The sequence below is a fragment of the Lemur catta genome, chromosome 11 (assembly GCF_020740605.2).
Source record: "Lemur catta isolate mLemCat1 chromosome 11, mLemCat1.pri, whole genome shotgun sequence".
Lineage (NCBI taxonomy): Eukaryota > Metazoa > Chordata > Mammalia > Primates > Lemuridae > Lemur > Lemur catta.
Genome location: NC_059138.1, coordinates 74,614,170 through 74,626,207, shown reverse-complemented (window position 1 = coordinate 74,626,207; position 12,038 = coordinate 74,614,170). Strand labels below are relative to the sequence as shown.

At 42.0% G+C, this 12,038-nt stretch overlaps 1 protein-coding gene across 1 annotated transcript in view; it reads right to left on the bottom strand.

Moving 5' to 3' along the window:
- Positions 1–1,024: 1,024 nt before the first annotated feature.
- The window catches only part of LOC123647636 (cyclic AMP-responsive element-binding protein 5-like), a 147,082-nt gene continuing 136,068 nt past the window's right edge, over positions 1,025–12,038 (bottom strand). Inside the window, exon 5 of the mRNA XM_045565248.1 lies at positions 1,025–1,372. Coding sequence (XP_045421204.1) covers positions 1,196–1,372 — 177 coding nt within the window. The 3' untranslated portion in view covers positions 1,025–1,195. The remainder of the gene's footprint in view (positions 1,373–12,038) is intronic.

Sequence of the window (12,038 nt, the reverse complement as noted above, 5' to 3'; positions counted from 1 at the left end):
GCTTAAGTCACTCCCTTCTCTTCCTAAGAACCCAAGTGCTCTTAAATCTTTTATCGCATCTTTACTCTTGTGAGGTTGGAAAGAACAGACACCATCCTCATTCTGGGGAAAAGGAAGCTGGGTCAGAGATTCTGCATTTCTAAGAAGCTTCTAGGTAATGCCCATGCTACTGATTCTCAGATCATACTTCGCGTAGCAAGGGGCTAGAGTGATCACATGATGCCAGGAAGCGAGAGCTCTTTCCATCACATGGTATGGGTGTTTGGCAGTCAATGACAGGCTCTTTCTACCAACACTTCAGTATTGTCCATCTGCATAAATGAGAGGAGAGGGCTGCTTTCTTTGTTTTGTTTACTCCAGGAATGAGTATGGGCCAATGCAGAGGGAGGGGAGAGCTAATAGGTGGCATTAACAAGGAAGAGGAGAAGGGAAGAAGACCAGAGGGAAGGAGGACTGTGGAAATAGAATAGTGCCGCCTTATCTGCAGTTTTGCTTTCTGCAGTTTCAACTAAGCAAGGTCCAAAAATATTAAAATATTTAATATTTTAATTAAATATTTAATATTTTAATATTTTTGTTCTGGAAAATTCCAGAAATAAAAAATTCACAAGTTTTAAATTGTGTGCTGTTTCAAGTAGTGTGATGAAATTTTGCACCATGCAGATCCATTCCTCCCAGGATGCGAATCATCCCTCCATCCAGCACGTCCACAGTGTAGACACTCCCTGCCCAGTGGTCACTTAGTAGCTATCTCAGTCATCAGATGGACAAAACATAGTATGTGTAGGGTTTGGTACTATCCACGGTTTCAGGCATCCATTGGGGGTCTTGGAAAGACCTGTCCCCTGTCCCCTGTCATTAAGGGGGGACTACTGTACACAGAAGACACTCTAGTCACCATAACACCCATAGATTTTTCCACAGCCATCTTAAAGTTCACAAATCTTGTTTGAAGAAACTATGACACAGAATGACTTGTTTCCCCACCCCATCCCCCACGCAGATTTAGGATCAAAATGGCTTTCAACAAACAGAGACTCCCTCTCTCTTCTCCCATTGAAACCGTCACTCTAAATCTCTAGGCAACATCACATCAGCCAGGAAAACCAACGAATATGTGCACCAGAAACAAGGAGAAAGTCCAGAACATTCCCTGAGCTCCGTCCAGGACCCAGAGGCAGCTGAGGAGGGCTCCTTACCCGATCTGGCGGTTGGTGGAAGGTGCCTGAGTGATGACAGAGCTGGACTGTGGCGACGGCATGGCTTGCTGAATCACAACGCTGGTGTCATGGTTGGGCAGCCGGGCACTGCCAAGCTGGTGAGCTCCAGGCCCCGCCAGGGCCCCACCAACTGCATTATGCATCGAGATATTCTGCCCAGAGAAGACAGAGGAGAAAGGTCAGAGGGAATCAATGTTTTATTCTACTCTCAAGCTCTCAAAGGCAAAAATTGGGAATCTGGTCATGTCAACTAAATAGAGTTACGGCTTCTGGCAAGCCTTGGGCCCATTCATCTTGTTATAACTCACAGCTAAGAGGAGATGAAAAATAACTACCCACCCTTACAGGAAAGCACGGGGGAAAATGCCTTGAAGTTTACTGATCGCTCTGCTGCCATCCTGATGTGAGGTTTGCAATAGGGATGTTTAGTGCATACCTCCTCTGACTTGGTGGGATATACACTGAGTTTGAAAATGATTTCTGTGGTAAGCACATAATACTGTGATTTAGTGGATAGCTGTTCTGCATCCTGCTTGCATGACAAGCGCACTGGGTTATTTTTTATTTTCAGTCCTATAAGAGTGGCCAGTCATATATTTTTTCCCAGGAAACTATAATCCTACCTTTCCAATCTACCTACTCAATCATAATCTGAGTACTCATTACATAAGCTCAACAGCCTGTAAAATGAGGATGGATAATTGGAATAGACGACGGAGTGTCTTGGATCCAATGACCAGAGTTGCAGCTTTCTGCTTCATGGCCCTAAAATCAATCTCTAAGAAGAGAATGGAATAGTGGGATATGGAACAATGAGGGCCTGTTCACTTGTTGACTATCTTTTCCTCTAGAATGCAGAATGTCTGTGTTCATGACTCTATCTTGTGGTGCTTAGACCGCAGTAGCCATTCCATAAATATACATTAATAGCATGAATAAACTGGTAAAGAAACAAATGAGACACCTGAGTCACTTAGGGACTTAATGTCATGTATTTATTTCTGATGACATGAAGGGATGCTTCTTTGTTTAAAATTCAAAAGAAAGGCAAAATATGTAAGATAAAACAGGTTTAAAAGACAGCTATTCACAGAAAAGAAAATCGCTTGGAAAACTAGAGGAAATTCGCACTGAGCCGGAGAGGGCTGGTCAACACACTGGGGCTAGAAGAGAGGAAGAAATTGAGAACCCAGGAAAGAAAGAGGAAGTGCAGGGCCACATGAACTAACAGGCAAGGGCAGCAAGGAGGCCTCTGTGAACCACTAGGTGCAGCTCTGCAGCCTAGAAGGGTGGGGAAATTCCAGAGGTCAGCTGGACAATGGGCTGAGGATGGGGGGAAAATGGTGTGTCAGTAGCAATTTACTAGAGGAAAAATATATATCTGTCTGCGCATTGGTGTTAGCAAAGGAAAAATAAATGGTACCCAAGAGAACTAGAAGTGGTTCTTTGAAGTTCTTCTGCAAAGAACAGGATTTCCTGCACTATGTGCTAAATGATGGTGATAACATATATGGTATTTGGGGTGGTTGTGTCCATCACATTGCACCTTTCCCAAGTTTCTGATTTCTAAATCCTGACCACACAGTCTGTCAGGAGCCCAGATGGAAACTGGACACCTGGCTTAGACTGTGAGCCGACTGTGTTGTCATGGGATCCCAAAGGCATGAACGGGTTTATACACACACACAGTCCAAAGGCTCCTCTTATATACTGGAAAGTTTTTCTGGCATGATAAAATAGCATGGTTGGGTAGAGTAAGATGAAAGGAAATGGTGATTTGCATTGGGGTGGCAGTGCAGGAGTATACTTTACTTCCTTTTACAGGATCTAGAGATCTAGACAATTGGACTAAAAATAATAATGAAAATAAAGACACTTGTGTTATCTCTTTGGAAAGTGAACCTTGACAAACTTATTTCTCTGGGTCTTAATTAGGTCTCCATTAGGTAAATAATTACAGGTATGATTTTTTCCATTGTTTAGGTCCTTAAAGACACTCAAAGTTCTTCGTCTTACTTAGAGCCATCCACTCTGTCAGTAAGAGATCCAAGGCAGTGAATGATTTTTTACTCTCTTTTTAGCATTAATTCCACTGTGCTGTGCTACCAGAGATTATCAGTACAGTTATAAAATTTAATTTGCAAGATCATATTCTTTAAATTTATAATGAATATAAATGTATGAACCCTCCTTGATTTATACTGGGCATCTCTTCTCTGTCACCCCCATATGTAGACCCCAAGTCCTTCAAATTTAACCTAAGCATCTCTCATCTCTTCTTATCTTTCCATCTCTCCTTCTACCAAACTACACCCCAACCACCATCATGTCCTTTCCTGGACTAGATAGTGGTCCAGTCACACGGAGAAGCCTCCCCTAGCCCCTCCCATAGTGATGCGCACCATCTCCTTTTCCTTTAGTACTTTTCAGAAGTTTACAATTGTTTTTGATTATTGTATTAACAGCTTTTTTCTCTCCTGGACTGTACACACCCAATGGGAGAAGGAACTAAATCTGATTTTACTCCCCATTGTGTCTCCGTTGTTTATGTCAGTGCCTGGCATATCATAGGCGCTCAATAAATATGGAGTGAATGTGTGAACTATAAGATACCATTCCTAGAATATTCAGTATGAGGAAATATTGTTTTTATTACCTGGTCAATTTTTAAGAGTGCTAATGTCCTGCCTGTTCACCTTGTAATTTGAAAGTATGCTCACCATAATAGAGTTTTAGACATTAAGGTACTTTTTCAATTACCAGCTGGAGAAATAGAAAGAATCAGGATTAAGAAGAAAACCACAAACATGGTATGTATGGTGAAAAGCAAAACCTTTGGAAAAAAATATTAAAGGAGTCCTTGAAGGAAGATGCTGAGAGTTGAGCCTCCAATCTTCAAGCACTTTGGCTCAAATGATGGTGACAACCATTCTTTACATCTACTGTAGAAACCAAGGAAAACTGACTTATGCTGCAGCACAAAGAGCTTGGTTTGATTCCTTCACAGTAAAGTATGTTTACTAAGAGAAAGAAGTAATCCCCAACCTTCCCCCCCAAAAAGCCTAAAAATCTTTTCTGAGAATCATCAAAAAGAGTAAAAATTACTATCTAGGAATATATCTCCCACTCCTCCCCATCAATGCTTTAAAGACATTTCTTCATCTCTGTGATCTCTACCAGAGACAGAAAAGGCTCCTGAAAGTCACATTTTAACTCTTCAATAATCTCCTCTCTCCCCTACACATAAAATCTGCAAATTCTCCAGCCTTCTTTCCCTAGACCCAGAGAGTAATTTCAAAATATTTTGGAAAAATAAACAACCCAGCAAAAGCATTATCATTTCACATTAAGAGAAAGTGGTTTTTTTTTCTTTAAGCATTACATAGTAACTCAAACGTGAAATTATTTTCTGAGTTCACATTGTCCCAATTATGGGTTCAAAACCTGTCTTCATCGATAAAAGTGTGGCATTTTACCTCTGGATAAATTAAGTCTCCAATTTCAAAAACACAAAGAGTGGCTCTATCTTGCTGAGTTATTTTTGATAGTACAGGTGAGTAGATTTGAAGCCAGTGAAACAATGTCACCAAACCAGTGCATAGATGTCAACAGGCAGGGAAGGATCCTAGGTGTTCCTCGAAGCTCAGCCTTTGGCCTTTTCTTGTTCAATATTTTTATCAACAGCTTGGATGAAGATGTAAAAATTGTGCTTGTCAACTCTGCAGTTGACACAAAGTTGGGAGGCATAGCTAATGTTCTGGATAGCAGAATCAGGTTTTACTTGAGCCAACTCTGTGATCTGGCCTCCAAAAATGCTAACATAAATCTAGATTGTTTTAGGAGAAGTGAAACGTCCAGATCAAGAGAAGTAATTATTCCACTGTAGAGTACGCTGGGCTGACCACATTTGGCCACCACATTTTAAGGGGGAAATCGACAAATGAGAGGGAATGAAAGCAATGAAGGCATCCAAATTCATCACAGAAAGAATGGTGGAAGAATCAGGGAATATTTAGTCTGAAGAAGAGAAGACTTAGAGGGTCATGCTAACTGCCTTCAAATATTTGTAGGATTAGACATAGGCTACGTTGCTCTAGAGAGCATAATTTCAAAAAATGGAATCATGATGATAAAAGTCAATAATAAATACAATTTGAGTACCTAGGTTGAAGCAGGCACCATGGTACATGCTTATAAACCTCATGACTAATCTTCACAATGATCCTATGAGGTAGGCATCATTGTCCTCATTTCTTAAGATGAAAAAAAAGTAAAACTCTTCACCATCACCAACACCATGTCACTCACCTCTGACCACCCTCCCTCCTTATGGGCTGATGCTTTAAAGATAGACATTTAACCTTCAGCCAGGCTAAATTTATTAATATCTAGAGATACACAAAGACAAAACAAGCTGCCTTGTAAAGTTCTGAGCTTCCTGGCAGGACTAGTGGCCATCTGTCAGGGATGTCACCAGAAGGGCTCCTGCATCAGGAGGGAGGTGGCACCAGATGACCTCCAAGGTCTCTTCTATTGCTAAGATTCTCTCATTTATGATACATGGTTCATACTTTGGCTCAAATGTTTCCCAATGATTAGTAATGTGTAACAATGTTGAAAATATACTGGCTTGGGAGTTAAGAGGTCTCTTCTAGTCCAGTTTTTCTACCCCTTCTTGTAGCCATGTAACCTGGAGGAATCATTCAACCTCCCTGGGCTCAGTAGCTTCATCATTAAAAAGAGAGTGTTGGAGCACATGTCTTCATGATCTTTTCCAGCTCTGATACTCCACAAGTCTCTTCCTATGTTACATTTTATGAGACACTAAATATCCAAACAGACTTTTTAGACTCTGATTCATTACCTACAAATGTTGATTTTTCTCCATAACCATAAGCTTTTATAGAAGTAAGCCTTCTGAAAATTATAGCTTTCTTCCAGACCCAAGAGATCATGATTCAAGAACTGGATCTAAGAAAACGTGTGATCTCTAAACCAGCAAAGATGAAAGCTCCACTTTAAACAAACTATCTTCACCTAAATTTCTCCCTTTTTGATTCAAATTTCTCAGCACCTCCTCTGACTTCCTCTCTTCCTGTTCTGGAATACTTTGCTCTCCACTCATTGTTGTTCTGAGACATAAAGGGTGTGAATGGGATGAGAACCAGCAGTATAATGAGCCTTGATTGCATACCCAGTGAGCTTGAGGTAGAGCAGTAATTGTCTTTCTGCATGCATGGGCTTGGAATACAATACACAAAAAACAACCTGATGTACATGAAGATATGTCCATGTTCTTAAAAATAACTATAATTTCAGGGTGTGGTAATGAAGGATGAAGGGAAGTGGACCAACACTGAGAGAGAAGGTTGAAGCACACAGGCAAAATGACGTTGATTCCCACAAGGTCCCAAAATGTTATCTTCAAATCTATATTCTGTCCAACTGCCAAGGTGTGCAGACTTTATGGGTTTCTCCATAAAGAGCCAGGGTCATCCGGACTGGTATTTACAAGTCGAGTTGTGCAATCTTAGAGTTGTCTGCATCTTAATGATGCCCGGGCAGTTAGGAAGACTTTTCAGAACTTCCCAGAAGTAAACATCCATGGACTGCATCCAAAAGATGTCCAAGACAGTCACAGAATAACAAAGGTTCTAACCTTCTAGAAGATACTAGGCTTTCTGGAAGTACAGGAAGGATGCTAGAGGGTCTTGATTCCTACTTTTGGTGCTCTCAGGAGCTGTAATATCAGTACAGGGATTTAGGGAAGTTACCAGCTGCTCTGTGACTGGGGGCATCGGGAGGTGTCAGGGGAGACATGGAGTAGGAGTGGGCACCAAGGACCACGGGGGCTGCCTCCCTCTTGTAGCATTCTCCTTCGCAGAGTCATGCAGGGCAAGGTGGACAACATAAAATAAGAAACCTTCTCAAGTAACCTCTTCCAGAAGAGAAGGGAGAGGACAGCACAGGGACTGTGAAAACTCCATTCTTGATACACACATTTAAATTCTGCTTTTTCAGAGTATGCTCTGAAAAATTCTAAAAGGTACCATGGTCCTAAGGAAAACATAAGTACCAGAATCAGCTAGGCCTAGGTTCAAGTTTGCATCAGCTCCGTATCATCTGGGCATGTTATTAAAGTTCTCTGAGCTACACCTTCCTTATCTTTAAAATGGAGACAATTATCTAATAGACAGGCTCGTAGTCAGGATTGTGTGAGATGACAGATGTTCCAGCAAAGTGCCCAACAGCAAATACATGCTTCTTTCCTTTCAGTAAAGTTCAGAACATGAGGCTCAGAGAGGAAAGGTGCATTCCGGTGGCTACTCCTCATGACTCATGTTAATATTAATAATATGAATAATGGCTAACACTTATACAGCATTACTGTATGTCCAAAAAAATCATTTAACAGTCTAGGAGGTAGGGATGGTTATTATCCCCACTTACAGGTGAGAAAACTGAGGCATAGAGAGGTTAAGTGATTTGCTGAAAGTCACACAGCCAATAAATGGAAGAGCTCAGATCCGTTTGGTAGTTTGGCTTCAGAGCTCTTCATCAGGCTCATAACCACTAAGCAATACTGCCTTTACAATCCTGTTGTTAAATATCTTCTTGTGAAAAGTGACAAGGCAAAAAATAAAGTACGCCTGCTATCCTTACAATGGACATTAAAAGAAGTGATTAATTAGTGCTGGTATATGGTTTGAGAATTACAGCATATCTAGAATACTGCTAATTTAGATCAATGTCATCACCATCAACTTCACACCTGGACAAGCCTGACAGTACACCATTAATTCATTTCAAAATGTTTGATTAGCATCTCTTGTCTAGAGGTCATGTTGCACACATAGGCAACTTTCCTTTGACTTGAGGGGAGAAACTGCAGTAGGCAGAAAGACAGCTTGCACCCCGATGTAACCCTCAGTGGCCTTGGCCCACTCACCTGTTGCCAGAAGCAGACAGCCTCCCCAAGGCAGGTTCTAGACTCGAGGCTGTAGAATCTTGAGCAGCAAGATCCGTCCAACTGGCCTAGGCTCCCCTGCCATCCCCAGAGCTCCGTCATTCTTTCTAATACTAGGTTTGAGGGATGGAGTCCTGAGCCATCCCTCTGAGCATTTTATAGCCATGTATTTCATACTGTAGTAAAATACTCAAGACAATAAATGTCTTCTCAGGTGCCAGCCTTGACTGTGAGAGACAGTTTCCAGGTGGCTCTCAAAGATCCTGCCCCTTCCTCTTCAAGTCCTCAACGTCTTGGACTACCCATGTTTTTGTCCCACTTTATTGTCTTGGTTGCTTTTGCTAAATATGATCACATGGGTTAAAAGGAAAGAAACGACTTTACTTAATTCAGGTTACTAGAACCGAACAAATTTCTGCAGTTGATGTACCCACAGATATCCTGGACATTAGAAACTCATCTCATGCTGCTAAAAATGATCTTATTGCACTCACTGCTCACTGGTAAGGTCCCTCATGGCTCAAGAATCTTCTTCCAGAAAGCTGTATGTTCCCACATAGCCCCAGCCTACTGAAACGCTTCTCTGGTCATCCATCCCCTCCTACACGTGCCTTTGCATGGACTGGAGTCTTTTACAAAGCTGGTTCCAACCAATCTTCGCAACATCCTCTCCTGGCAATCCGTCCTCCCCATATCCTCCACCTCTCACTCACACGCAAGTCTTCCATGCTTCCTGACTGTTCCACATCCTTTTGTGCCTCCTTTTCACCTTTACACCTAATATTTCTTCTTTGCACTCAATTCATTCACCAAGATCCAGCTCCGATGACCCCTCCCCTGTGGAGCCTGTCCACATTCCTTCTGGCCAGGTTAGTTGTTCTCTGCTCTGTGCTCCCACAGTGCCTTGTCCACACCTCCCTTAGAGAACCTGTCCTACCTCCACCAGGTGCTTCCTCCAGTAAACTGGGAGCAGGAAATATACCATGTTCACCTGAGAATAACCAGTGCCTCCCTCCAAGACATCCACTTGGTGGCTATGCAATGGATTCAATTACGCAGCAAATAAACGAATGATGTGTGATCTTGAGCCAGTTTATAGTTTCTCGAAGCTTCAGTTTTTTTTTTTTTTTTTTTGTCTGTTAAATAAGAACAACCCTATCCTATAAGGTTTTTGTAAAGATTAAATTCAGGCAACGTTGGACACATTAGTGTCCAGGAAATGTTAGTAGCCAGTAGTATAACTGTCATGATTCTTACCATCATTAGTATCAATGCTAACACCAGCTCTCCACTAGGTAGAATCAGTTAACTACTCCTCTGTCCTCCACCTTAGCCCATACACACTTCAAGCTCTTCGAACACACTGGTATATTCACTTATTTTTAAGGTCAGTCTTCCCCTTCCAACTGTGAACAGTCTGATGACAGGGACAGGGTCTGATTTCATATCTTTCTCCTCAGGGCCCAATGCAATGCCAGTCACATAGATGTTTGCTGAGTTATGTGTTCTGAAGGGTAAAGGGCTGGTCAACCAGTCTGTGTTTTCATCCAAACTCCACCATAGCACACGATCTTGCTTAACTTCTCCAGTCTGCCAATTTTATTTTCATAATTCCCACATCTGTCTTGTTTTGTTTTGTTTTGTTTTGTGGGGTTGGGTTTTTTTTTTCTTGTTTTTTGTTTGTTTGCTTGTTTGTTTCTGCTATCCCACTAGCTCCAAAGTTTATCATTTCCTCCTATCCCGATCACACAATTGTTTCCTACTGTTCTCCCAGCTTCCAATCCTTCTGGTTCCTCCCGGACCACTCCAGACCCCACCGTCCAATGAATTGATGTAATTCAGCACTTTCCTAGTGCTGCTCCTCAGCTCAAGAACCCGCTATGCCTCCCCTTTACTTACAATAAAAGCCCACACTGAGCCTTACCTTCATGACCCTAGGTGTCCTGCCCCATCTCTTACCATTGTCTCCTATGCAAACTCTTCACTCTAGGCACATGGGTCCATTCACTACACAACTTGACTTCCTATCCCCACCTTCATACCTTTGCCTGCACATTCCCCAGGCCTGGAATTTTCTCTCTTCCTTGCTAAATCCCATCCTCTAGGCAATAAATTTGTTGGTTGATTGATGACATTTTCTCAAGTACAAAAATGAGGATAATGTGCCCTTGCTTCCTTTGACCTATAAAGTTAAGATATAGTGATACTTTGAAAAGAGCTTTAGAAACGTATGTATTATCTTATAACCCTGCTGTTCTCTTCTTGGACATCCCCTCATTCTTAGAATGACTCCTTTCCTCTCTCCCCTTCAGGTTCACCTGAAATGTCATTTTCTCAAAATAACTTCCCTGTCTAAAGATCCCACCTGTTCTTTCCTACCTCGGCACCCCAATCCTTCCCTTTATAGCACATCTCACAATGTGCAATTGTCATTATGATTACTTCCAGTTCACTGTACAATAAATTCCAGGAAGGAAGGGACAGTGTCTCTCTTGTTTTCTGTTCTATCGCTAACACCTAGCTCAGGGCCTGGCGCAGAACTAAATGACCGCTGGCTGCATGGATAAATAAACTGTGATTTCTGAGGTCATGATATGGGAATAAGAGCGTCTGATACACAATTTCCTCTTGTCTAAATCAGGCACAGTGATCTTAACCCCGACATCCTAACATAGAGATAACTTTTGCTAATTTGAGTCATCCTCTGTCATATCAACACACGGAGCAGGGCACAGAGCTCCACAGTGTCCTCGATCTGCCACATGTCTGGCCAACTCAAACCAGAGCCACCAAGGAGAGAAAGGCAAGAGCGAAGTGACTAGGGACAAGCGAGGAACTGGGTCCCTGAGGCAGATGTGGGGAAGGTAAAAGGAAGGCTACAGTGACATTATGGAGCTCTCACACCTGGGGAAGAGAAGAGGCTTTAAAATCCTGAAAAGGGCACCAAGCATGCAGGGAAATGCTGAGCAGTCATGCTGAGGATCCGTCTAGCGGTGCCAGAGGCAAAAGGCCCATTCTAGAATTACTAAACAAATTTCTCTTCCCTCCGTACCAGAAATTGGTAAAGTTACTAAAAATAAGAGCATGTATAAAACAACCGCAAGGATGCTGAGGGGTCTATTTCTTTAGCATTTCAAAGAGAATCAAATGCATATTTACTTAATGACCAGAAATATAAATGTAGCACTCCCATGAAAGCTGCTAATGACACATTATAGATCTGAGAAGAGACTCTCTTTTGCCTTTCCCTGGCCCAAGCCCCCTTTCTCAGCTCCTATTCTCTCCCAGCCAAAAAAGCTGGAGGGTAGGGCTGGCACCACTAAGATGCAATTGCTTGAAAACTCCCTTGCCTGGAGCATTGGTTGGGCCTCTGCATTCCTGAATATTTGGCAACATTATGCTCTTAACATAAAATAGAAATGCAATCTTCAGTGGAAGGGAAAGTGTGCTACAAGATAGACTTCCTCCTCCAAAACAATAGAGAATGAGCATGCTTGACTTCGTTTCACTTCTGGTGGAACCTGTCAGGTGGCTGTCCGTGAATGGCTGCATTGTAAATTGTCTGGTACTTGCAAATGTAAGTTACTGCTGTGCTGTTTGAAGGATTGATGTTAATTCAGCCCCTTGTTTCTATCCTGGAAAGTGGCTGTTTTACTGGAGGACAAGTACTTTTGATTCTCCATTGCCTCCAACCAAACTGAATCATCGTTACCAGTATTTGTTCATTCTTAGAGCAAAAACCAAACTGAGTAATGTAAGAGAAGTCAATGAGAGGTTTAATTTATCTTATTTGATGACATCCTGATATAAACAGATAACATTTTTCTCTGGACCATTGCAAACCAAACAGC